The 23735-nt window shown below is 46.4% G+C and overlaps 8 protein-coding genes across 8 annotated transcripts; 5 read left to right on the plus strand and 3 right to left on the minus strand.

Annotated features, from left to right (window-relative positions):
- Positions 1-992: 992 nt before the first annotated feature.
- Positions 993-3099, plus strand: N7455_005114 (DUF3237 domain-containing protein). The gene is made up of 5 exons (XM_040957644.2): positions 993-1184; positions 1266-1757; positions 1824-2144; positions 2204-2498; positions 2554-3099. The coding sequence occupies exons 1-5, from the start codon at positions 1116-1118 to the stop codon at positions 2580-2582; spliced, it is 1206 nt and encodes a 401-aa protein (XP_040812016.1). The 5' UTR covers positions 993-1115; the 3' UTR covers positions 2583-3099.
- Positions 3100-3558: 459 nt separating this feature from the next.
- Positions 3559-5878, minus strand: N7455_005115 (Zn(II)2Cys6 transcription factor; the record flags this gene model as incomplete). Its single annotated transcript, XM_040957617.2, has 7 exons — positions 5791-5878; positions 5710-5733; positions 5160-5643; positions 4780-5096; positions 4306-4722; positions 4018-4250; positions 3559-3952 (listed from the first exon to the last, which is right to left on the minus strand). The coding sequence occupies exons 1-7, from the start codon at positions 5833-5835 to the stop codon at positions 3559-3561; spliced, it is 1914 nt and encodes a 637-aa protein (XP_040811914.2). The 5' UTR covers positions 5836-5878.
- Positions 5879-6609: 731 nt separating this feature from the next.
- N7455_005116 (uncharacterized protein) lies at positions 6610-9695 on the minus strand (the record flags this gene model as incomplete). Its single annotated transcript, XM_040957609.2, has 7 exons — positions 6610-6747; positions 6802-7438; positions 7501-7684; positions 7748-8594; positions 8668-9029; positions 9106-9526; positions 9609-9695. The coding sequence occupies 7 exons, from the start codon at positions 9693-9695 to the stop codon at positions 6610-6612; spliced, it is 2676 nt and encodes an 891-aa protein (XP_040811948.2).
- Positions 9696-13308: 3613 nt separating this feature from the next.
- N7455_005117 (uncharacterized protein) lies at positions 13309-13806 on the plus strand (the record flags this gene model as incomplete). The annotated part of the gene is made up of 1 exon (XM_040957578.2): positions 13309-13806. The coding sequence occupies one exon, from the start codon at positions 13309-13311 to the stop codon at positions 13804-13806; it is 498 nt and encodes a 165-aa protein (XP_040811903.2).
- A 1210-nt stretch (positions 13807-15016) lies between these two features.
- Positions 15017-15551, plus strand: N7455_005118 (uncharacterized protein). The gene is made up of 3 exons (XM_040957603.2): positions 15017-15301; positions 15354-15419; positions 15480-15551. Exons 1-3 carry the CDS (start codon positions 15230-15232, stop codon positions 15513-15515), a joined length of 174 nt encoding a protein of 57 aa, XP_040811941.1. The 5' UTR covers positions 15017-15229; the 3' UTR covers positions 15516-15551.
- Positions 15552-15937: 386 nt separating this feature from the next.
- N7455_005119 (methylisocitrate lyase ICL2) lies at positions 15938-18123 on the minus strand. The gene is made up of 6 exons (XM_040957555.2): positions 17628-18123; positions 17278-17566; positions 16810-17222; positions 16336-16759; positions 16032-16285; positions 15938-15975 (listed from the first exon to the last, which is right to left on the minus strand). The coding sequence occupies exons 1-6, from the start codon at positions 18016-18018 to the stop codon at positions 15968-15970; spliced, it is 1779 nt and encodes a 592-aa protein (XP_040811886.1). The 5' UTR covers positions 18019-18123; the 3' UTR covers positions 15938-15967.
- A 1335-nt stretch (positions 18124-19458) lies between these two features.
- Positions 19459-20325, plus strand: N7455_005120 (uncharacterized protein; the record flags this gene model as incomplete). The annotated part of the gene is made up of 2 exons (XM_040957645.2): positions 19459-19747; positions 19802-20325. 2 exons carry the CDS (start codon positions 19459-19461, stop codon positions 20323-20325), a joined length of 813 nt encoding a protein of 270 aa, XP_040811978.2.
- Positions 20326-20862: 537 nt separating this feature from the next.
- On the plus strand, positions 20863-23299 carry N7455_005121 (Zn(II)2Cys6 transcription factor; the record flags this gene model as incomplete). The annotated part of the gene is made up of 3 exons (XM_040957606.2): positions 20863-20968; positions 21104-21277; positions 21333-23299. The coding sequence occupies 3 exons, from the start codon at positions 20863-20865 to the stop codon at positions 23297-23299; spliced, it is 2247 nt and encodes a 748-aa protein (XP_040811906.2).
- Positions 23300-23735: the final 436 nt, after the last annotated feature.

The raw sequence follows: 23735 nt of genomic DNA on the forward strand, positions 1-23735 counted from the left end.
CCTGTGCGTATTACATCACCGGAATGCGCAGAATAACATGTTTACAGTGGGAAGTGTAAGAGAGAAGAAGGTGATATGGTACGGGTAAGGAACTTTGAAGTATGGGAAGTTGAAGACCCAAACGGATCTACAATGCAGTTTATCTTTATTTTTTCCACGTTTATATACCCCAATCTTACCAGGAACCTGTACGTTGTAATTGAAGCCGTACAACATAGACAGTATTGTGTATGGGATACGGGATAGTAATAATACCCGAAGATGTTTCGATCGCGAACCCTGGAAATGAACGGAACATGTATACGGAAGTATATAACAGAAATATAGACTCATTTCCATACATATATCCATAGATATGTACATTTCATCTCTGTTGCTATCTCTGCCCTTATGCTTCTGCTTATTGCGTGACATTCACATAGGAGAATTGTCTTCCCCACCAAATCCAATCATAGCAATCTCTGATCCGAGTGTGCCTCGTTTGCCCTGAAATTTCCGACTCGGCGATTGATAGGGTTACAGGCTTCCAGCTCTTAGGATTACTTTGTACTCCGTATATGAGGGATGTTTACTCCGTAGTATGATTTATAGCGGATCATCTGTTAATAGAGGGATTATTCAAGGCGTCTATTGGAATTGCTTTTTATTAGGCAACTATTCATAAAGTATTTCTTATATTTCATATTACTGGGGTCCCGACCGTCGGTCTCATCCATTGGCCGATGTTTCGACTTGGATCACACCAGCTACGGATAGTAGCAATTGATTGATGAAGTGAAAGCAAAGAGATAAATAAGTCAAACGCATCCCTTATTATAATAGAATTGAATAGATTTTCGAGATGGACTAATAGACAATTAATTATATACATATATGTACATCTATACTAGGTAATATACCCTCCAGTACAGGTAGTGGCACGTACCGTAAGCAGTGCTCCAAATTACGCAGGGCGCGTAACCCGCGTATTCTCCTGTCTTCGTCTTTCCATTTTCTTTTCTTCTCTCTTCCTGACCCCTCCAACTTTACAACCCATACGGCGCCCTTACCCATTCTTCTTTCGACTTTCTTTGTTTATTATCCTGGATACTGTTACTCCCCTTACTCCCCTCGTCATGGGTCGCACCGTCGACCAGGAGGTACACGCGGCGTTTGTCGAGTTTCGCGCCAAGGAAGATGACAAGGTGCGTGACTGTGTATTTCGTAATATTTCACCCTCCGTCACTAACATACGGAAACCCGTTTTGGGGTTTGTGCATGTTTAGTGTCTCTCCGTTCAGTGTATATACTGCCAACAAATTCGAGCAAAGAACACTTCGCGACAGAAACAACATCTCCTTGAATGTCCAGGTCTGCGCGGTCACCCCAACGCGCCTCAGCCTTCCCAGCCCGCCCAGGCCGCCCCTAACGGAATCGGTCCTCCCAATGGCTACCCCGGAACTCCCAATGGCCCGACAGCCACCCCGTCAGGTCCAACTGGTCCTGGTACTATCCCAACTCCCAATGGCACCCTCATGACCAATGGTGTCAACCCTCATGCCACTCCGTTGCAGACCCCACTGGGGGCCCTCCAGAACCGCGCTGCAATGGCAACCCCAGTTCCACCTACCGGTCCTCCGTCCGCGCCGCCAAGCGCCGTGCCCTCGCGTCCGACTCCCAAGCCCAAGGCCAAAACATCAAATTCGAGCTTGCCTGCGCCCCCACTAGACGATGTGCACGCCGCTTTCGTTGAGTTCCGCGCAAAGGAAGAAGACAAGGTACGTACAGCGAAGGAAGTTGACGGCCATACACGTTGGAACATACAAGCTAACAGTGTGGAATAGTGCCTGTCTGTTCAATGTATTTATTGCCAGCAAGTTCGCGCAAAGAACACTAGTCGCCAGCGACAACATCTGCTCGAATGTCCTACCTATCTCAGCGTGATGAAGGACTCGATCCCCGCGAACAACCTGCTCCACACATTCCCCGAGGGTGACGTCGCCCGATCACTTCAGATCCCCGCGCCGTCGCTGGAGCTGGATTTCCGCATGAGCATCAAAATGAACCCCAAGGTATCTGTTGGACCCAGCGTCTGGGGCCAAAGAGAGTGGGTCTCGTTCATTGGCGGCCAATGGGCCGGTCGATGGGGTAAGGGTATCGTTCTGGTAAGGCTGAATCTCAACCTCGAATTATTCCTTGTGCAGTGTCTAACTTTTCAAAACAGCCCGGTGGTCAAGATACACAGATCGTCACCAAAGATTCCACTACCAACCTTCGTGCGAGTTATATTCTTCAGACTGTCGATGAGCCACCTGCATTTATCATTGTGCGCACAGAAGGATGGTTGACAGGCGCCAAGGATGTTCTCGAGAAGGTCATCGATGCCAACATGGCAGATGGTGTCAACCCCGGCAGTTACAAGTACCGGGTGAATCTGTCCATGGAGACCGGCGATGAGCGATACACATTCTTGAACACCTTGATGTGGATCGGCAGTGGTTGTCGCAGAGGTCATGAAGGTACGCTTCTTCAATTCTTTCTTTTGCCATTGTTCCATACTAACTGGTCATGTAGTCATCTTTGATTCGTTCCGTGTCAACTAGGTCAATGCCCTTGTCCACCGATGATGTCTTGTCCGTTATTCAGCGAGTTCGTGTCTTTCTAACTTCAACCTCAACCTTGTGATCGGAAAACGGTGTTTCTTTTGCCATTTCTTGATACGCGGCGCAACGTTTCTATGATTCAATTCTTCTCACCACCACGACTTTGTTCTTCTGACTGTCTTTGTTTGATTTCGAACCACGGGTATATTTGACGCCCTGGTATACCATGTGATGTGTCGCCGCAATTCAGCTGATTTTGAGCTCTGCGATGTCTCTGCTCTTTATTTCGTGTGTCCTTTGTGGTTTTTCTTCTGATGTAATTCTTTGATGGCTATCTATATTAAAATAGTCGGCCTTGTAAGGTATTGCTAGCTTTTGAGATGTTTCTTGTTATCTTGAACTCGGCTTTTCATGCCCCATCTCCAATTCGGGCTCTTCTTTTTCGAGTGAACTTTCCATCCAGATTTGATATGCGATATTTCTATGTAGTCATTTTCAATTATAAGAATGAACATCGTTTCGGATTTGTTTTATCTTCTGTTTCAGGGTACCTTCATACGAAACATCATGTTAATGACTACATATATATCGTACGCTTACCTACAAGAACAGTGATGTCACTATCTATGTCACTATCTATATATATATTTAATCGTTTAATGTAACTAGAGACAATATTCGATTTTATGGAAATAGATGAAGATATCTGTTGTTCGGTTTGGAATAATATAGAACAGGATACATATATATAACCCGCTGTCATGTACAGACCGTACTTAAACGCCAACGGTATATACCTGTACGTACCAGGAATATAACCTCGAATATTTCATAGAACTTTGTTGTAGATCATCATTTTTTTTATACAAATTGAAGAATTAATTTCATGTTATATCCATATAAAACCCCCGTGTATACCATTGATACAAGAACACCATACCAAAATGCACAGACCAAATCCCAAGGTATTATACACTCAATCAAAACTATACGGTAGAGATGGATCAATATCTGGCATACTCAGCATACCAGAGAAGCTTTCTGCACCAGTGAAAACGAACTGGTTGAAAACCAAATCATCTGCACCCCACGTAATCGCAAATGGATTCCCAACCGGGTTAGACAGCGGACTTCCCAACCGAGGCGAAGGGATCCTCTGAAGCGCATTGCGCTCATCGTTGAAAAACTCCTGAGAAAGACCAAGGAATTTCTGGTACAGTGTTCGTAATTGCACAAGGGGGTAGCTGATTCCAGTTTGACTGAGACAATCAGCGATAGCTTTCATGAGGTTGAAATCGCCGATATCGGATGTCGCGACGACGTTGCAGAATAGGACTAGGTATGCCGTCGCTGGATAGAGTAAAATCGTCCTGGGGTGCGTTTTAGAGGTGAAAATCTTTTTAAATATACCATATTGGTATTGGGTACTACTCACCAGTTCAAAAAGTTGACTGCGGTTTGCTTCTCCGCCGTGTGACACATGGATACAAGCGCTAAAAGTTCCTCGCGCGCTGATTGAAGATAGCTCTCTGTTGAGCGGATTGGCTGGCCTGGGTCAGATTGGAGGAGGTATAGGAGTCCGGTCATGACTGATTGATAGGCGAATTTGAGGGCGGACATTTCGGGCTGGCAGTCGAGTCCCTTCCATTCAGATGATAATAAAGCCATCTGCAATCGGTTAGGAAATTGTGGATAAAGGAAAAAAGGGATGTTCCTGACTCACGTTGTTCATTCTTTGCTCGATATATTGCATCTGCAGCAGCATGTATTCCCCAGTACCATATAGCAAGGATGGGTTGTGGTGATTCAATGAGTTATCGGGTAGATATGAAACCACCGTATCCTGCACCCGAGCAAGATCCAGATAAATCAAGAAATGTTCGGCCATAGGGGGGTAAGTTGGATAAAGATCGCTGAAAGTGGAGGGTAGCTGAACGTCGAGAAGGCAGCGTGAAGTTCGTGATTTGAATGCATGGTTTCTGTCCAATGTGTAGCACCAAAGGAAACAGAAAAGCTCTTCCTCGCTGGCAGTTCCACATAGTACTTTTGTTTGAAGATCCAAGTCAATGCAAGTGTTACAGGCGGCCTTGGTGAGCTCCCCACTTAAATCGACGTCCCCAGACCCTTGGTGAAGGAATATCTAGGAATGGATTAGTTTCGCGGATAAAGGATACAGCAGGAGGATCTAGAGGCTTACCCCACATATGATAGCCTGTAATAGCGCAAGAGAGGGTGCTATTAGCAGTGGGATCTGCTTTAATGCGGCCTGAGCTGATGCTCGATACTCGTTGGCATTCTTCCTCAGCTCGAGGGCAAGGTCGGTGTCTTGTTCAAGATTTACAACCGTAGAGATAAACTTGTAGGCAACAGCATTGACGCAAACGGTGTAGATGATGGATTCGCGAGTCGGTATTTTGTTGCGAAGAAGTGAAAGTCCCATCTGCTTCAATTTTGGTATTGATATATGTCTGAAATAATCCACAACGAAAGTTCCAAATCTGTTAGACCGGATATCTGCGGAGGTTCATCATTAGCGTCAATTTTGAAATATATTGAAGTAGTTAAACATCGGTGTACCTTTCACCATCCAGGTAAGGAATTCAATAGACGGACTTCGAGGGTAAACTTCCTCCTGATGATCGTTAAGACTCTCTTGTACCAGTGCTCTTGTATTGTCAGACAAGATTTTTATAACAGATAAGGCTGTTTCGAGCACGCTGCGTCGGTCTAGACTGAGACCCGGTAGATGGTATAGTTGATGCTGAATCGTCATTTGCGCATCACAGACCGGATCATATACAATCCCAGTTTTAAGCCCACGTGAATCGTTGAAATTACGACTTGGGACAGAGCGAACGACTGGTAGGACTTCATCCGTCGAGTTCCCCCCATCAAACTGATGATCAGGTGTTGCTCTTCGTCGGGAACTGTGGGAAGAGCTGCGGGTTTGACCACCCTGGGGGCGACTACTTAGACATTTGCGCTTCACAGCCCGCCGACGATTACAGGAGATGCCTGCATCCTGGCAATTGCCACATGGATCGCGCCGATCACACCGGACCTGTGTATCTGCTCAGCAAATTGCGGATTGAATATGTACACATATTTCCCCCCTGAGGGTCATTACCTTGCGGGAATGACAGAGGTCGCACTGCAGCTGCCATTAGTATCAGGTGATGTTGGGATTTGTTTCAGATGAGACTCATACCACTAATTGAGGCCCCTGTCTCTCGAGTGAAAGCTCGGTCGACATACTTCAATGTTGTTTTCAACTGGTTTGATAGAAAGGAATTATCGCTCTATGAGAGTGGGGTAAAATATTGGTGAATCCAGGCCTGGCGCCTCCTAAAAATAATAAGAAAATACGCTGAATCAGAAAATTTCCTCCTGGGCAGCGAACCGGCTGCTAAGCAGAATAGGCAGCATTAAATGGGTTCCGCGGCGGATCAGAAATTTCTTGGCGCCAATCTATTATCCAATGAATCTTTTAGAATCGTCGGAGGCGAATAGTCTGGGGTACTTTAGGGGTACTTGAGGGATACTTCAGAGGGACTTTAGAGAGACTTAAAACCCCGCGGGAGATACGCACGTAGGAGATACCTACATCTATGTACTGCATATGTAGGAATGCATTATTCCCCGGTCATAACAAAGATGAAACAGCAGAAGTACTAGTAAAACGTGAGCAAACCCTTTTTGACCCTTTTTGACCCATTTGGGACCATTTTTGGGACATCGGCGGGACCTCGGAGCCTCGGATGAATTTTGTAAGCCAAGAAACTTTTAAGAAAACCTTCCAAGGACCCTTGGCACTGCTTTACTTAAGGTAAACTCTATTCTACTGAATCCATGGATATCCACATCTAGACACCCATGGATCCCATGGATAGAAACATGAGCTTATTATTATTGTTTCAGGAACTAAATCAAATCACGACACATGGTATCTAACAATTGACACAGAATGAAAAAAGAAAGTAAGACCCTGGATAATCTTGAGTCTTCCAAGACAAGTCCGAGATTGGATTCAACGCCTCGAAATGCAGCACAAGACTCCGGTCTTCGCTAAGAAATACAAGGCCCCAAAGAATCGGAAAATTGAGAGACCAGAAGTGGCCCACAGAATGATCTTGAAATACCATGCCGTGCGAGGTGTAGATGTCGACTATGTCGGTTAGTGAATGTAAACAATAAAAGTAGGAACTCAAAATCGACTTACCGTTAGGCAAAGCCTGTCGATGCTGAGGTTGTTGATACACAACGCCAGAAGACCATTACTGAATGTCCATAGCAACACTAGATTCGTTCGGAACGCTTTGTATGAATCGTCTAGGGCCACTCCTTCGTTCTCAATCGGTTCTTGCCAGGGAGTCAAGGCCCGCTTCACAGTGGATGCGAATTGCTCGTCAATGTCGACTTGAGGTTTGTCCAGTTCTTCGACGAAAGGCGTTTCATCCTCCTTTTTGGTTTGCGCAGATGGAAGCTTTTCGGGTGCATCGGATCCCTTTGTACCCCATGAAACATCATGCCAATTGCAAAATGCATAGACCATGAGCACATTGATCGAAGAAGGCATTCCGAGGAAATAGGCCCAGGATGAAGTGATCATATGCCATGGGTCGGCGTAGAGTATGCTAGCAAGGAAGTAGATCCCGTATGTTGAGACCAGAGCAATTAGAACAAGCCCACCTGTTGAGGCAATAAAGCCCGATACGAGTGCCGAAAAGCCATGATCGACATCAAAACTGAGATTCTCGGGAGTCATTGCCTGCGCAACGAGATAGAACGACAAAATGAGGAGATAGAGCTGGACCACAGAAAAGTAGAGGAAGGAGAGCGTGTACAGAAATTTTGATCTGTGATTGAATGTTAGCTATAAACCGAAAGAGAGTACATATCTCTAGGCCCGGATACTTACCCCTTTGGTCGATTTCCAAGCGCTAGGATGAATTGAAGCATAAGGAATGTCAGATAACCAATCTTCAACATGTTATTTACAATTGGAGTAGCCTCATTTCCGAAAGGCCATCCTTTCTGCTTGTTGGTCGCACTTGGCGTTCCCACAATGTCCAAGATGACGGAACTTGTGAGCCAGTAGGATGCTAGTATATGTTAGTAGTCTGGAATAGGACTAATGTAAGACCCAAAGAGCTCCATCAACTTACCAAGTGAAAGCCATGTCATGACTAGCTGGCAGATATTGTAAACCAGTTGGATATGAAGCAATAGCAACCGAAAGAGACTATGCCCACTTTTGTAGATCCGGTTAAAATGCATGACTGAATATAGCGATGCCGCAAAAGAGCCATTCAGCCATCGCCGACGTTGACTTAGAAACTCTGCTGGTCGTTCCGGGACGTCTGTTTCTCCTTTCGATGCTTTCACATATGTGAGCAGCCACTGGTTACCGGCCTTGGCGACTAGCTCGAAGCAAAGAATGCGATCTTCTGCAAGAAACATGTTCTTCTTGAAGATATTCATACCGTCAATGCCTTTCTTACCGAGCTTTTGAGCTAGTGTGTGATCTCCGTGAAAGTACTGCTCGAGAGGCCTGCCCATAATAGCGCGATATCGATAGGCAGAAAAAGCACCGGGAAGTACGCTCACATAGCCGAAACTGCTCTCCAAGGGTTTGTCCAGGATATTCGAGATTTTGTATTCAAAATTTTGGGCCGCAACCAAAGGGTTGAGGAGCTTCTTCCATCGGTGGCCGAGAAGCGCGTGAATTTCACCGCAGGCCCCGCCGAGGTTCTTGTCGTTGTAAAAAGCCTGCCATAGGGCTAGCAAAGACTTAGGTCCGGGTTTTGTACCCGCGTCAATCAATATGCAGATCTCAGGATTCAAAATGCGCCCGAACGCATTGAATAGCCATCGATGTGAGTTGATCTTCTTAGCGTTCTTCTTCTTGAGGCAAAACATCATCTGTACAGGTGGTAGATTCATAGGGTCTTCTTTGTATGGGCGCACGAGCTCTTGCTTCGGGGTAACCGACAACTGTGTGGTATACTCAAACTAGGAACCATCAGCATTTGAACAAATCCCTAGGCATTGAAATCCAGAAGGGCTGTGAGGTGGGAAAACGAACAATATGGGCGACCGTTTCTCTTCCATCCACATCTTGCTTCATCACGCCATCTTGGAAAACGCCGATGGTTGCCAGAACGTCGAGTGTGTTTTTATCGCAGGGATCCATGCCATCGAAGACAAGACAGACGACGATCTTCTGCCATGCGGGACCACCTTTGTCCCAAAATTCTGTCTTCTTCAATTTGACGATATCTCGCACATTTTGCATTACCCCATGCAGGGTTCGAGCGGTTAGGACTTTGTCCTCGTTGTAGTATGTGACGGCAATGAGAAGTTCAGTGTGCCGATTGTACATCGAAGGACGGAGATTGTAACCATTGCGTAGCGTGAATTCATCAGGATCACATGTAGCGGCAGTGTCTAATAGGAAAGGGAAAAAAATGTCAGGTTATCATGATCGGGTTGAATCATCTGGCACATTGGTGCGACTACTCACATCTCATTTGCGTGAATTCTTCAGAAAGTTCTCCCTCCGCATCGCGATACTCAGGCTGGATAGCATTGCGTATAGGACTTGGTACCGGATAGTTGATACTCAAGACCGAGCCTTGTGTCAACTTAATTCGACGTGTTGGATATCGACGGATGCTGCTTCCTTTGTGTCGTGGCCCCGACTCTTTGGAAGAGGAAACAGCAGAGCCCTGGTTAGAAAGGTTGTGTAATCTGATCTGATCGGGGAGATCTAGTGATTCCATCGACTCGGGTCTCGGGCTTTTAACCCCAGCAGGTGAATAATTGTACGGTCGACGAGTCACTTCACCCGAAGAAACTGGGTCTTCGAAGGGACTGATGGACAAGGCAGAAGAATGGGCTGGATGAAGTAGGGAGAGGTTGTGCTCATTTGAGTGTCCAGTATTCTGGTAGCGACCGGAAATGTCAGATCAGTTCGGCTTGCCGCATGTCCACAGATCAAGCAAATTCCACTTCATATACACTTACCCGAGGGGAATGACCATCACTCAGGCCGTCGCTTTCATCGCCTTGTGGTGCATAGTCAAACGAGTATGGTCGGTTAAAGGGATTCATCGTGTAACAGTCTGGACCCAATGTGGAACAAGTACTGGGAGTGTGTAAGCTGAAAGTCCGAAATGCAATCCCTGGAATCCCTGATGCCAAGCCGGTTCAAATTGATTTAGGTATGACAGGCTGCACAGATATGCCGACCAGACTTTGCATGGAATTGAAGTTGGAAAGAACTGAACGATCTTCCTCTCTCTCCACCCCACCTCTCTCCCCTAATGTGAAAGAATAACAAGCTAGAGTACTTCATCTCGCTCTAACCGAATTAACCTTGTATAGGCGGCTATTTTAAGCCGGGAGCTCCACATATTTGTTAGAGCGAGTGACCAATCAGATGAGAGACCCTACCCCTTAGTGTGAGGCTAAAACACCCTTATTCTTTTCAATCAGCCAATAGCCGCCTTGCCAGCCCAGCCTTACTCAGGTTGGGTCTGTCCCACTAGACAGAAATTTCCCTGAAAACAGAAATTGTAAAAATTAGGTATCTTTTATATAGCATGTTCGTACAAAAGGTACCTACACCCAACACCTTCTTTTCTCAACTCTTCCGCTAGCTAAATGGCAAATAAGAGTATTAATAGATAATAGACATCTGGTTTAACTGATTTTCGACTAAGATTACTTTTAGATATCTAATATGGAGGAATAGGGACTATATTTAAAAAACACAATACATCATAGAGGTATGAGGAAGCATAAATGTTCGGACACTTACAGAATACTTAATGTTTCTTAACAATATTACTAAATAAAGGGATATGTACTTTCTTTATAACATATAGGCGCTACTATATACTCCCTAATTGTTCCCAATACTGGGAAAATTCCAATCATAAATATACTATGTTTTTCTTGAAATTTCTGTATTCTGGGACGGACCCATACGTATAAGGGCGGTAGGACGCTAGGTAAACTATGTTACAGGCACTCCAGTTGTACGCCTGGACATGGTTCATCTTTTTAATGAAAATTTTAGCATATTTAAATCGCCTTGCTAACCGACTAAAAATAACTCAAATTCCGTAAAATCCCACGAGGCACAAAATTCCGATTACGCCGAGATCTGGGGTCACTTTGAAGTGAGACATGCAGAGGTTTTATTATGTATCTTAAGGCTTTTTTAATGGCAAGGTTGAACCCTTTTAAGAATAAGTACGAGAGCTGCTTATACTTTCTCTAACATAACACTCTCCTTGACGGATTTTCCCCATGCTGTTCACAATGAGCTCACTTGGGCTCTCCCAGTCACCGATGACAGTGGAGTTGAGACTGGACGAGCCAGATGCAGCCTATACTAATCAAGATACTGTATCGGGCGAGGTAATATTGCACACCGAGTCGCCGGCCGACTTGTCAACAATTGTCCTAAACTTGTCGGGAACAGCAACGTCCCGGCTGACTCAAAGCAGACGCACAGAAACCCATAATGTACGTGCAAAAATGACTGTGCCAGTCGACCATTGCATTTTGATTATTGTCATTAACACTAGCAACCTTCAGCTGTTCAAACAGTCTCACCGCCTATTTCCTTCAGATCATTTGATGCATGATTCAAACAGCTCCCGTGTAACTATCGGAAGCGGAAATCATATTCTCCGATTTTCTATCACGGTCAGTACCAATCGAAATCAAAATTATGGCTAGTTGTACCTTGCTAAATGTTTTGGATTTGTTTAGATTCCCCAAGTGACCGAATGCTACAAAACCGGTCACTGGTCAAACAAACCACAAATTACATGTGCGAGTATTCCGTGCTGGCCCCAAAGGAAATCCCACCTATTGAGGAAGACTCCGCCCTCAACAGGGCACTCAGAGTCACTGGCCGAGATTCGATATTCTCTGAGTGTGGTTGTTACTGGCAAAAGTACAGTGAAACAGGTAAGCAACTGCCCGCTTCAGCGATTACCGGACAACAACAATCGCATTCAACTCATTGCTGATCATCACCAAGACTCGAAATATTCCATTTCATTCATTCGCAGACCCACTACCAAGCCAAAAACCGTTTAAGCAGCAATGCTTCATCAACATCAACCCACACATCCTCGCCAGCGACTCACCTTTATCCTTCAGAGTCGACACTGAGCTTCAAAACGGACCTTGCCTTCTTCTAGGTAACTCGATCCCTTTGAGTATAAAAATCACAAAGCTTGGAGAGTCGCAGTGCAAAGTATTGCTGAGTGCATTTCAAACCATGCTGGTCGAAACGACACAAGTGAAAGTGCAAGGGACAACAGAGTCATCTACTAGCACGTGGATCGTGCAAAGTATGGCCAATATAGACTATCCGATAGGTCTTGCAGATGCACCTACGGATACAACGGTGAGTTTAAGGGATGTCATATGGGCCAACAATCGACTACCCCCGGAGGTCACTTCGAGTTTCGAAGTGTGCAACATCAAGAGAACATACAAGCTCAACTTAAGGCTCGCATTTCTTGTTGGAGAATCCAAGGTAAATACAGAAAAGATTTTGACCCTTCTTGGTTATCTTGATCATGGCTAATGCAATCTTTTTGGTTCAGCTTCAGACAGTCATCCAAGAACTCGAATTTCCCGTCTATGTTATGGGCCCAACACTATCCCTTAAAGCATATAGTTGATAGTTGAAAGTTGATTTCGGGTGTTTTTGCATCTCTTCCATGGCTTAATCTCTCATCGTTTCAGATATGTCTTTGTGCAGCCATTTTTGTCTGGTATTCTTCCATATCCATATCTAGTGCTCCTTTAGCTTTATCAAACTCATTACGTATCATATCTTCACTATATATTTCTTGGGCTTCACTGTCGGGCATCCTTTCTCTTCCTGTTTTATAGCCGTTGAAGAATTTCATTTACTTGATGACCGCGCTCAAAGCCAAATATGGGGCCATAGGAGGCACATCATGTGCAGGGGGTCGGAACAAACGATCGAACTGAGTGCCGTCTAAAACATGGAAGTCCCGATCTTAAGTCTGTGCTTTTTACTCGGAATCCGAAATGCCGAACACACAAATAGCATAGGGCAAAAATGCACTAAGCCAGCGGAAATGGCAAAGAAACTCCGAAAAATCAAAAGTTGCGCCAAAATGATCTGCGATTCGAAAATTCAATTTTCTTTTCCCAACTCCCATATCTCTGCGTACAAAAAAAAGGGGGTATGCTGAAAAGCCATCAAACTAATGCCAGCATGCGATCGACGGGCTGAAAACTCACTACCGCTGGGCCTCCCGAATACCAAGAGCTCCGCCCAACTCAGCCCGATCCACTATGAACGGAGACCAGAGAATCAGGAGGCTTATACGGAGTACTCCGTACTTGGTATATTGTTTTATGTATCTCTGTGGCGACAACACGGAACATACCTTCCTTATTTACCTATTCGCGTGGAACAGACCTTGGCAGTTTCATATAAACTTGGCACAATAACAAGACCGACAAGACCGACTAAAAATAGCCGGAAATATTCTGGGGTTGATGGTTCGATGAACGAATAGAATAGTTCATAAAACTGGACCAAACGGCTATAAAGGCTCATACGAACCAGGGGCCCAATAACAAACCATTCCATTGAATCAATCAAAATCATCTCTCCAAATCTTTTCTTCTCTAATTTTTCCTTGCCTCAAACCTCAAAATCATGGCAACTACAACAACCACTGGAGCTTTGGCAAGTAGCACAGGCTGTGGGACCTCAGCCCAGTACGAAATTCCCATCAAAGATGCATCATGTGGAGTTCCCAGCAACGACAAATACAAAGGATTCCTTTCAAAATGCGCAAAACCCGCAGGGGTGACTGCCTATGACAACGACTGTGCTATCTATGCCCCGGCCATCGATCAATCAGTCCACGAGCTTACCGAGTGCCTCTACAAAGCGGGTGTCGCCTGGAAGGACGTGTGGTGCTACGGAGATACCAATGCCACTGCAACGGCAACCTCGTACCCGACTTCAACGGAAACCTCTACGAAATCATCTTCCGACAAGACATCATCAGGTACCTCAACCGAGAGCGCGGCGACTAGCACAAGTACCTCCTCTGGGGCGGATACATCTCTGCCCCAGGCCCATACCAGTTTGAAGGCTGTGGTGCTTCTTTCAACTCTGTTTGCCTCCGCCGTGTTCATCGGAGTTTGATGACCTTCGAGGTGACTGTCTCTCTACTCAAGGCTCTTTCCAGATTGATGGCTGTCATTTCTTTTTCCTTTTGTTGACCTATGTATTCGACATTCGACCTGTTTTTATCATGTGATAGATACCTTTGAAGGGGGCGCAAACTATGCAATGTACAATTAGATTTTGAACTGTTTATACTTTCTTATCACTAATCTCTATAAGATAATCTATCCTTTCTTTCTATTCCGATCCCACAGACCCTGTTCTAGTTTTCCGGTCGAGACTCAATTCATATGATCACATTAAGAGGGTGGCCGTAACCAGTGCCTACCTCGACGGTAACGTTCCAACTATATGCCTTGGATCGAATGGCCTGACCTGTACTCCAATGACGCTAAGTCTGAAACATAAGCAAAAACAAAAACAACCACGAAGTCTATAATTAGGGTACAAGATGCATCAGCAGTCTCCCACCGAGTCGCTGTTTGATCTGCAGGGAAAGTCCGTTATATAAATTACCAGAGTCCAATCCCAAACCCCAGTTAGGTCTACTGAAGCTTGTACTGTCTAAATCATATAATATGTCCGGTAGATTTCCTGCTCACTTCTTGATGCGCCTAAGAGCAGAACACAAGCCTGAACAGTAACCTTTAAGAAATATATAGTGAGATCGGAAAATGTAACATGTGATAAGGCAACAGACTGATCCTTATCTGTTCGGTCTTTAACAATCTTGCGATATTTGAATTTGTACCGAGAAGCCCGAGTATCCTACTCCGTACCTTGCACGGTCATTCGATGCATTATCCCCCTTGCAGCAATCCTCGCTCTCTCATTGTTTTGTGTCACAATCTACAGGCTTTAATGAAGAATAAGCAAGTTCAACTCATTTTTAGGCCCAAGTACCCATGTGGGCTAAATCAAAAGACCAATCAATGAAATTGCCCGAGCTACCCAAATATCTCTCCATAAACACGTTGGTTAGAAATGCCGCTCCAAAGGTTCTTGTAAGAGAATCATAAATTCAGTGGCTCATTAAGAAGAAAAAAATGTATGAAGATGGCAAGAATTTTGAACTCTGCGGTGGCGCGTCTGGAGTAGTACAGCATGGACTGATTTTGAACAAGAAGCACATAATCTAGAAGTCAACGTTTAAAATGTAACAAGAAAGCGAGCCCCTTCTAGAGGGTGTTCCTTAATCTGGTGGTTTCATTACATGCAGATAGGAAGATGATTCTTCAAAAATGTACCTGACCAAGCCTTTTCTCCGAATGTCCACTCTGCAACACGATCAACACTCGAGATTCGATATGCCGCGCAATATGACGGCGCCTAGAGAAATATAAATACTATCACCCGGCTGACCTTGAATTACACTCATCCCTCTAATACCCTTTCTCAGTTGGCATTTCCAAAACTGAGACACAGTCCCTCCAATTTCAATATGCGTTTCACCTTCGTCGCTTTTATGGCCATTATCGGCTCTGCTTTGGCTGCAGACAAGGCCCCTGCTTTGGTAAGGCTGAATAAAATGAACATCAACACTATTGAAGCTAACCAATCTTCAGATTGGCGTCAGATTCCCTTGCAAAGCCGATGGCAGCTCAGGAAACTGTGCTAGTGGCTTCTGCTTGGTGAGTCTTCTTATCTTCTACCGAGAATATCGTCACTTCAAACACTAACTCGTCATACAGCAACTTGCTCACGAGAATCAGGGAGTATGCAAGTAGACTGTGGATCTCACAATTGGTGTGGATTGATTGATGAGGCAATATTTTTGCCCCAAGGAAAGTCTTCAGGGGTGAGCTGGTTGAGCTGGCTCGAAAGTTGGACACTAGTTGATGTTTTTAACTGAAGATAACTGCTCTTGGAATGAGATTTGGAGAAAAAATAGCTTCTCTAAGCCTAAGACGTCGGAGACTATTCCATGTCAGTCGTAGCTGTGAATAGAGCCATAAACGCCCCCATGGTACAAGACCGCGAAACCAAAAGGTATTTGGCACACCTCAATCGACTAAGCATTAGAGGATTAGTAAATATGAAGTTCTACAGATATGTTGCAAGATAGATAAAAAAAAGAAGCCATGACATTTGCACGTCATGTGGCCCGGATATATCTCAAGATCAAGTAGTCCCCAGTTACAAACAAACAGTCGCCAAATACATAAATTTTGAATCGGAATTAGAATCCTGAGAATTGTTGTTAGCAATTTGATAATGTCTGAAATCAGTGCATCATGACCTACCCTTTTCTGTGTTACCCTCACCCATGCTCTTGCTGCTGCTACTTCCACTCTGGATAGCACCCATAATTCCATCCATGTAAGGAGCGCCACTCCACTTCTGATGGGTGAGAACATCCACACCGAGCTCCTTCTCGCGGGACTGGACAAGACGGACGTAAGCCAGCATACCCTCATCCTTGAATGCACGGGAAAGTTCGGTCGTGATGGTGGCATTAGTGTGCAGACCAGCCAGGGAAATAAGTTGCAGGACGAATCTGAAAGAGGTTAGTGGATCGAAGCGAGACAGATGCAGTGTTGAGCTTACCCTTGCTTAGCAATATCCCAGATAAAGGACTTGAGCGAAGCCTCATTAAATCCTTGACCCATCCAGTTGAATGAAGGGCTAAGATTGTAGACAAGCTTCTTGCCTGGGTACGCCGCCCGCACTTCGCCGGCGAGTGTTCCGGCCTTCTCGACATCTGGGTCGCCAGTTTCAACCCAGAGAAGATCTGCGTAAGGAGCGAACTCCTTCGCGCGCTTGGTCGCAGCAGGGAACCCTGCGGAGTAGTGGTAGAATCCCTCGCGGGTGCGCGGGCTATCACACGACCACACAACAGGTGTTTTGGTGTAATCATTTGCCAGGGCACGGCGACGAGAGAAGGAAAGATCGGGATTCTTCTTAACAAAGGCCTTGTACGCGTCCCGAGAAGACTGGGGAGCACCCTCTGACTCAAGATGAGCATCGACGGCTACATATTGTTAGTAAATGGGATCGTTGACACAGAATCAATAAACATACCTTCGTCGAGTGTAACAAGCTTGTGCCTCTTGACCCAGTCAAGCTCAAATGCGTCGATTTCTTTAGGTGAGGCACCCTCCCGTTCCATAGCTTGGAGGGTCTCGGCCAAAGGTTCCACATCTTCCGTGATACCAAGGATGAACTCGTGATCGCGCACATCGATGGCGCTGCTGATAAGTCGGCCACTCTCAGAGTCTGTTCGGGCAATGACCAGGTTCTCACATCCCATCATATCCCACTGGAATCGAGCTGCTACCAGTCGGTTGATGTGTTCACCCATTGGGACGAGCACTTTGCCTGCAAGATGGCCGCACTTCTTTCCACCGTGCAATTGATCTTCAAAATGAACGGCCGCGGCACCATTCTCCGCAAACAGCTTGGCGAGTTTTAGAACAGCCGATAAACCACCATGACTGCACCGAGAGAATTAGTAATACTTCTTGCACTCAATCCGACTTATTAACATACCCGGTATCACCATCAGCAACGATTGGTCGCATATAATCAGTATAAGGTGTAGCCTTTCGCTGCTCCGGGGTCATCTTCCGCCTCGTGTCCCACTGTTTCCGGTCATGCATAGACTGGGCCTTGAACAGACGCTGGACCTGGTTCGGGACGGTATTGTAGGGATAATCGCCGAAATCCGGAGATACTTCGTTGGTACTTGTCAAAAGTGAAGAGCAAGCCCAGCCCGAGACATATAGAATCTCTTGGTTGGGGGCTTGCTGCGTCATTTGGACAGGGTCGATAGCTCCCACTTGTGTGCGGAACCGAGGTCAGATTTGTCACAATTGGAGCTCAGCCGGGTAAGGACTCACTGGTATGAACGGGCTGACCAGCAGCCGCTCGCTCATTAAGAAGATTAAAAAGCTTCCGCGCCATCAAAGAACTGGGGTACGTTTGTTGTAAGGAGCCGCGCTTGCTCACGACATCTGCTGCCGTGTAAGGGCGCTTGATGCCTTCGTAGCGAGGCGAATTCCACCACGATTCAACATCGCGAAGCTGTTGGTCGTAAAGCGCATCTTCAGCTTCACCAGCTTTCTCTTGTGTGGACAGCAGCTGGTATGCGTCTGAGGGGAGAGTGGTGGATACGGGGTGCTGAACAGGCGTCATCCGAGTATAACCGCTGGTGAAAGGCCGCAATGAACGCGAAGAAATAGTGGACACAACGGGAGCGCGTCGAGGCAAACGTCGTATCGAACGAAACATGGCTGACAGTACAAGTAGAAAATCAACAGATGATTGTTGAATTGAAACAAAAGGAAAGTAGAATTAAATAAAAGAAGCTGAGAAACAAAACAAGGGCTCCGCTTGACCTCGGGCCGTGAACATCTGGGGTTTCCCCGCCACTCCGGACCTCCGAAATTCGCTACATGACTAATCCTGGGGCCCGCCCTATAGGCGGGGACCTCGGGACTACCTGGACTACAACTTGGGACCACGACACAGTGACTTCATATGTAATATTTATTTACCTGCCTATGTGCAGTCTCTTTGCCTCGATCTTTTCTTTGGCTTCGACCGTCTCCCTAAATCTGACTATACCACCCGAAAGTGTCTGTTAGCGGTTGGTTAAGGATAGTATGCTCCCAATATCTACGATCTCATGTGCCCTCGAAGACAAGTGGAAGAGTCCCTAGTATCATATGTTAGGTTAGCCTATTTCACTTGTGGGCAAGGTCAGACTTGTCTATAAGTAACCTCGTATTTTTTTACGTTATCCTATACTACAAGTAAAACCCCGGTGTTTATTGATAGTATATGTTTTCTAGGATAGCACTCGATGATGAATATACCAAGAGGTACTGCTCCTCTGAACAAACAATCGTGTTGCTTGGAACTGAACTTTCTTCGGCGGTGTGGTGGTAACAGAGGTTGAAATTATGGTGTTCTACGAGGTCACGGTAACCTTGCAAGTGCCTCTTGGTTAAGAATGGCATCGAGGCTATAGTTCACCACCAGTATTCAGGACATCCGTTACCGATGCCTGCATTCTGATCTTAGTATCCATCAATTTCAATTGACATCACTCTCACTTGAGCCTTACATTGCCTGCACCTCGGCCTCATTTCAACGACACTTCGCTTCAGTCTTTCTGCCCATACCATTGGACCAATTGTACAACAAACCACACTACGCTACAATATAATGCACTACCCTCTTCAGCCAAGCCATCTAACTAGTCCATGGTTCACTCACAATAATCAATTCGAACAATTCAGTTCACTCTTCAAACAAAGTGATCAATAATATGCATACATACTCCATCACACACAACTATGGGGTATTACACTGACAGGTGAATTGATTGAACAATCCTATTCAGAGACTCTGCTGAATCACATAGCTATTAAAGTCTCTATTGTTTGACAATAAACAGACCCATTGAGAGAATTGCTGGAGGCATCACTCAATACACTTCACACTCCACAGAGACATTCATATTTGAGAGAGAAACAATGCTACGCTCTATTCAAGCCGTGTATCAATAGCCTCAGTATTCCTTAGCCACATATATAAGTCTCGTGAAATCCTCTGGCCTAATCTCTTGTTTTCTCTCTGTAAATCTCATCAGTCTCCGCCTTCCCCCCCCCCCCTTCTTCTTATTCGTCGTTTTCTTTTCCTTTGTTTTTCTTTTGTTTTTCAAAAATGGTGCTGGACACCATGGCTCCGTTCTCGAAGAGCGGCCTCCAGGTACTCGCTGGCGAGTACCGGGCTGGTCCTCTTCTGAAGTGGGACGAGATGTCCCTGTTCGACCAGCTGTTTGCTGCGGGCTCCGAGCCCGAAATGTCTGTCCTGACCTGGGAGCTGACCGAGCTCCTTTGCAACATGGTCATTGTAGTGGGGCCCGGCTCCCCCCAAGCCTACCTCCTCCGTGTCGTCCTCGCTCCCGAGTTTGCGTGGTTCGGCTTGCACTGGGCAGGGATGCCACACCCTGGTAAGTACCCATCTCCAAGCATAGAAGGAAAGACGAATACTAATATGCAGCTAGCCCAGGTGCCCACCAACACCTCCGACCTCCTCGACCTCCTCCACTCCCGCCCCCTGGCCGCATCTGTGGCCCTCCACCAAAACCTCGGGGTCGGTGACGAGTGGAAGTCCCTGGTCCACCGTCTGTGGGCTCACCTCGAGCCCTATAGCTCCTACTTCTCCGCCGGCCGGCTGCAGCCCGCAGCCGGCAACGACAACGACGTCCTCCTGCGAATGGAGGACGTCGAGTATCCTTCCTCGCCCGTCGAGGAGGACTTCGAGGGTGTGCTGCCCATGGAGGGCATTGAATTTGTGTCTGTCTCCGGTGTCTACATGGACACCATGATCCGTGACATCTCTCCGGAGATGGATGTCTGTGCGGAGCCTGGGGCCGTGTCTGCCTCCGCCCCTCCTGCCCCCATGACTGTGCTTCCCTCCCTCCCCCCGGTGCCCACCCTCCCCGTGGTGCCTCCCTCCCTTCCCGTGGTGCCGCCCTCCTTTCCTGCGGCCGCCCCCTCCACCAACAAGTACCGGCAACGGTACTAGTTGCGCCCGTGAAGACTGTTTGTCTGCCCCCTCACTTGCTGGGGGTGTCAGCCGCCGTTTGTCTTCTTTTTTTTTTTTTCAATCAAAGATCTTCGCCTTCGCTTTTATTTTCTTGTAAATGATATTTTCGTCGTAGCTGGTGATTGTGTGCGTAGTCCTAATGTACTAGTAGTGCCGTTGGAGAAATTATCCCCGCACGGTGTTGTTATTGTTTACAGTCATTGATACCCACATAGTATATCCATAGATACTATACTCTAGGGCTGTTGTTGAAATGACACACAAGCCCCTTTAGTTCAGAGATTGTAACATTAAATTAGATATAGCCGATGCCCAACCTGGTTGAGATTGCAATGGAAAACACAGCACATTATCCAAGATCGGCACCCCCGCATTGGCTTATCATCTCCTCTCCGTGGGATTCCCTATCTTCCACTTACCATTCGCTGTCAGCGCCTCTTATCTCTCTGTTTTTATCTCCATCTTTCTGTATATCTCGTTTTCTTCCGTGTGAATGGGTTTCAACATCGACTTGGTATGGAAAGCATCAAAATCCCGTCGATTTTAGATCCGCCCGACAACCCGGCATCAGCGCGGGGAAATCTTGGGACACAAAAGCCAAAGCAGACAAAAAGTCGGAATGGTAAGTTGAAATAATGTGAAGCTACTGAAGCTACATCTTTCTATCGGTGAAGCAAGAATCAGTGAAGCAGGAATAATGCAGACGGTCACTTCATCATATTGTCCACAACATTGACTTGAGTGTCTACTTTTATAGGTTGCATCACCTGCAAAGCAAAGCGGTTGAAGTGCGACGAAGTCAAGCCATCATGTCAGCAGTGTGAAAGACGAAAGGTCCAATGTGGAGGATACAAAAAAGACTTCAAATGGCGACCATTCGAAGAGGTCAACTTCGCTTCTGGGCGGCCTACAGTGACCAAAGCCAAGAAAAGTAAGTCACGGGTGCTGTGCGGGTTAGACATGATATACTCATAAATCTTCTTTAGCAAACTCTTCGTCCCAACAAGCTTCCTCTGTTGCCAACATCGGCCAGACCTTTCCGACCCCTCCAACGACTGAACAATCAGCATCACCGATTCGCATACAGTCCCATAAGTTTGATGGCTCTCGTTCGCCTCCAGACTCTCCTTCGCATAGCTCGCCCATTAGTACCAATAGTTTTCTATCTACTGAAGCACGTTCCCTTGAAGATCTGCCTGTCACCCGAGAAGATGTTTCCATGGCCGAGTGCACCGCGCCTCCCCTTGACATTAACGTGTCATTGTCCGCTGACTCTCCCCCTTTCAATTTCCTATCCTTTTTGGGCCCGTTTCAAGATTCTCTGTCGCTCGCAAACTCGCTGGTTTCTGATGTCAACGCTGATACTGCTAGACACATGCCCCTTGGCCCGGCGCAGCCAGATCCAGATGCATCGAGGCTGAGCTTCTCTCAGCTATTGGAGGATGAAAATGATGACATTGAGGAGATTATCCGGAAGTCAGATCCAGGACTGGGACCTTGGAACTTCACCTTGCCAGAGACAGATTCTTTCACTCTTGACCCTCCAAGCATGTCAGACAACCCATCTCTGCCACCGGAAAGTCCAGAAATGCTTGTGTTGAGGTTTGATAAGCTCACATGTGGAATTTTATCTATCAAAGATGGTGCATTAGAGAATCCGTGGCGAACACTCATTTGGCCGTTAGCAAAAGACACGCCTGCACTTCGCCATGCCATCTTTGCTCTGGCGGCTTTCCACTCAGGCAAGCAAAGCCCTCATCTTCGGGTCCAAGGAGTAAAGCACATGCGCCAGAGCATATCCGGTTTAGTTGGACAGATTCAGAATATGAGAGCGGATGCTGCGCTGGCAACTAGCCTGGCGTTGGCATTCGCCGATACCTGGGACCAACACACCACCACATGCATTCAACATTTGCGAGGCGCAAAAACATTAATGTGCCAGGTAATCGCAGCTGGGATGCAAGGTGGTGTTAGCGACGAGGAGCTAGATCGCATCCGGTTCCTCTATAACACATGGTCATATATGGACGTGATTGCACGACTAACTTCTTTGGATGAGTGTGGTCCTCAAAACTGGGATTCTTCAATCTTCGAGCTTCCGAGTGACACAGTCCATGATATTGATCCGTTGATGGGCTGTTCAACTACTCTATATCCTCTCATGAGTCGAGTGGCGAAGCTGATCCAGCAAGTGCGGAAGAGCTCGTCAAACACGGTGTCAGTTGTGGCTCAAGCTATGGAACTCAAAGCTCTTGTCGAGCAATGGGAGCCACCGCAATGGTTTGAGCCACCAGATGATCCCAATTCCGAGGTTCAGCATAGCATTCAAGTTGCACATGCCTATCGCTGGGCTACGTTGCTGTACCTGCATCAGGCCGTTCCAGAGATACCCTCTGAGCCGGCCGATGAATTAGCAAAGAGAGTCCTGATCTTGCTTGCCACCGTTCCCTATACCTCCCGGACTACTATCATACAGATGTTCCCTCTTCTAGCAGCTGGATCTGAGGTTGACACCGACGATGACCGAAAATGGGTCTTGGATCGATGGACCACAATTCAGTCTCGCTTAATGCTAGGTGGTGTAGACCGCTGTCTGGAGGTGTTGAAGGAAGTCTGGGAGCGCCGCGACGCAATGAATGCCAGAAGAGAACGTGAAATGACTAGTTCGCGTAGTGGCGAGTCTTTTTCATCTAGAGACAAGGAGAAAATGAGCTCATCATTACCAACCGATTTCCGCAAATACAGTCTCAATGGTTCCCACAAGGGCCCAACAGGAGGAAGACCGGGGCAGCCTACATCGAGGTTTGCGCGACGGGGTTCCGCACTCGCGTCGCTTGAAAATATCCAATTTGAAAGAACTGTGCGTGGCAGATTGCACTGGGTGAATGTTATGGCTGAGTGGGGATGGGAAGGTGAGTTCGACAGCTGTCAGACTATTTCATCCAAAAGCTAACTCTTCAATCCATAGTTTTCCTTGGCTAGCTTGACAGCAATAGCCAAAATCTTGGTTGCAAGTTTGGGCGTCGAGCGAAAAGAACCTATTGTTCTTTGCGTCTCAGCATGCTGTACTAATATGACGGCTAACCAAGCAAGCAGCCCAAGTTCTTGTTCCTTCCCTGGGTTTTGTTTTTACGTTCCCATTGTTGTGGCTCTCAATTGTTTTTGTTAAGGTTGAAATTGTACTTTGCAGCCCTGACCTGGTGTTGCCTTGAATCAGCGCGGCGTCTAGGGATCTGTTGTTCTCTTGTTGATGAGTGATGACAACGATGTGGCTTGTTTTTATTGAGATTTGTTTTTCTGCAATTGTGACCTACTCTCTGACTACAAACCATGGTTGATCTAGGAACTAATATGTCCACCTTGATGGTGGTTTACTTGGCTCCAACGCT

This window comes from Penicillium solitum, assembly GCF_028829755.1.
Source record: "Penicillium solitum strain IBT 25940 chromosome Unknown utg000003l_segment0_segment0, whole genome shotgun sequence".
NCBI lineage: Eukaryota > Fungi > Ascomycota > Eurotiomycetes > Eurotiales > Aspergillaceae > Penicillium > Penicillium solitum.

Excerpts from the sequence above, each read along its gene's own strand:
- N7455_005118 (XM_040957603.2), top strand. The coding sequence starts at position 15,230 with ATGCGTTTCACCTTCGTCGCTTTTATGGCCATTATCGGCTCTGCTTTG. Across the intron at positions 15,302-15,353 it reads CAGACAAGGCCCCTGCTTTG|ATTGGCGTCAGATTCCCTTG; the intron begins GTAAGGCTGAAT and ends ACCAATCTTCAG. Across the intron at positions 15,420-15,479 it reads GTGCTAGTGGCTTCTGCTTG|CAACTTGCTCACGAGAATCA; the intron begins GTGAGTCTTCTT and ends CTCGTCATACAG.
- N7455_005119 (XM_040957555.2), bottom strand. The coding sequence starts at position 18,018 with ATGTTTCGTTCGATACGACGTTTGCCTCGACGCGCTCCCGTTGTGTCC. Across the intron at positions 17,567-17,627 it reads TGGTCAGCCCGTTCATACCA|TGGGAGCTATCGACCCTGTC; the intron begins GTGAGTCCTTAC and ends TCCGCACACAAG. Across the intron at positions 16,286-16,335 it reads TGGGATATTGCTAAGCAAGG|ATTCGTCCTGCAACTTATTT; the intron begins GTAAGCTCAACA and ends AACCTCTTTCAG.
- N7455_005114 (XM_040957644.2), top strand. The coding sequence starts at position 1,116 with ATGGGTCGCACCGTCGACCAGGAGGTACACGCGGCGTTTGTCGAGTTT. Across the intron at positions 1,185-1,265 it reads GCGCCAAGGAAGATGACAAG|TGTCTCTCCGTTCAGTGTAT; the intron begins GTGCGTGACTGT and ends GTGCATGTTTAG. Across the intron at positions 2,145-2,203 it reads GGGGTAAGGGTATCGTTCTG|CCCGGTGGTCAAGATACACA; the intron begins GTAAGGCTGAAT and ends TTTTCAAAACAG.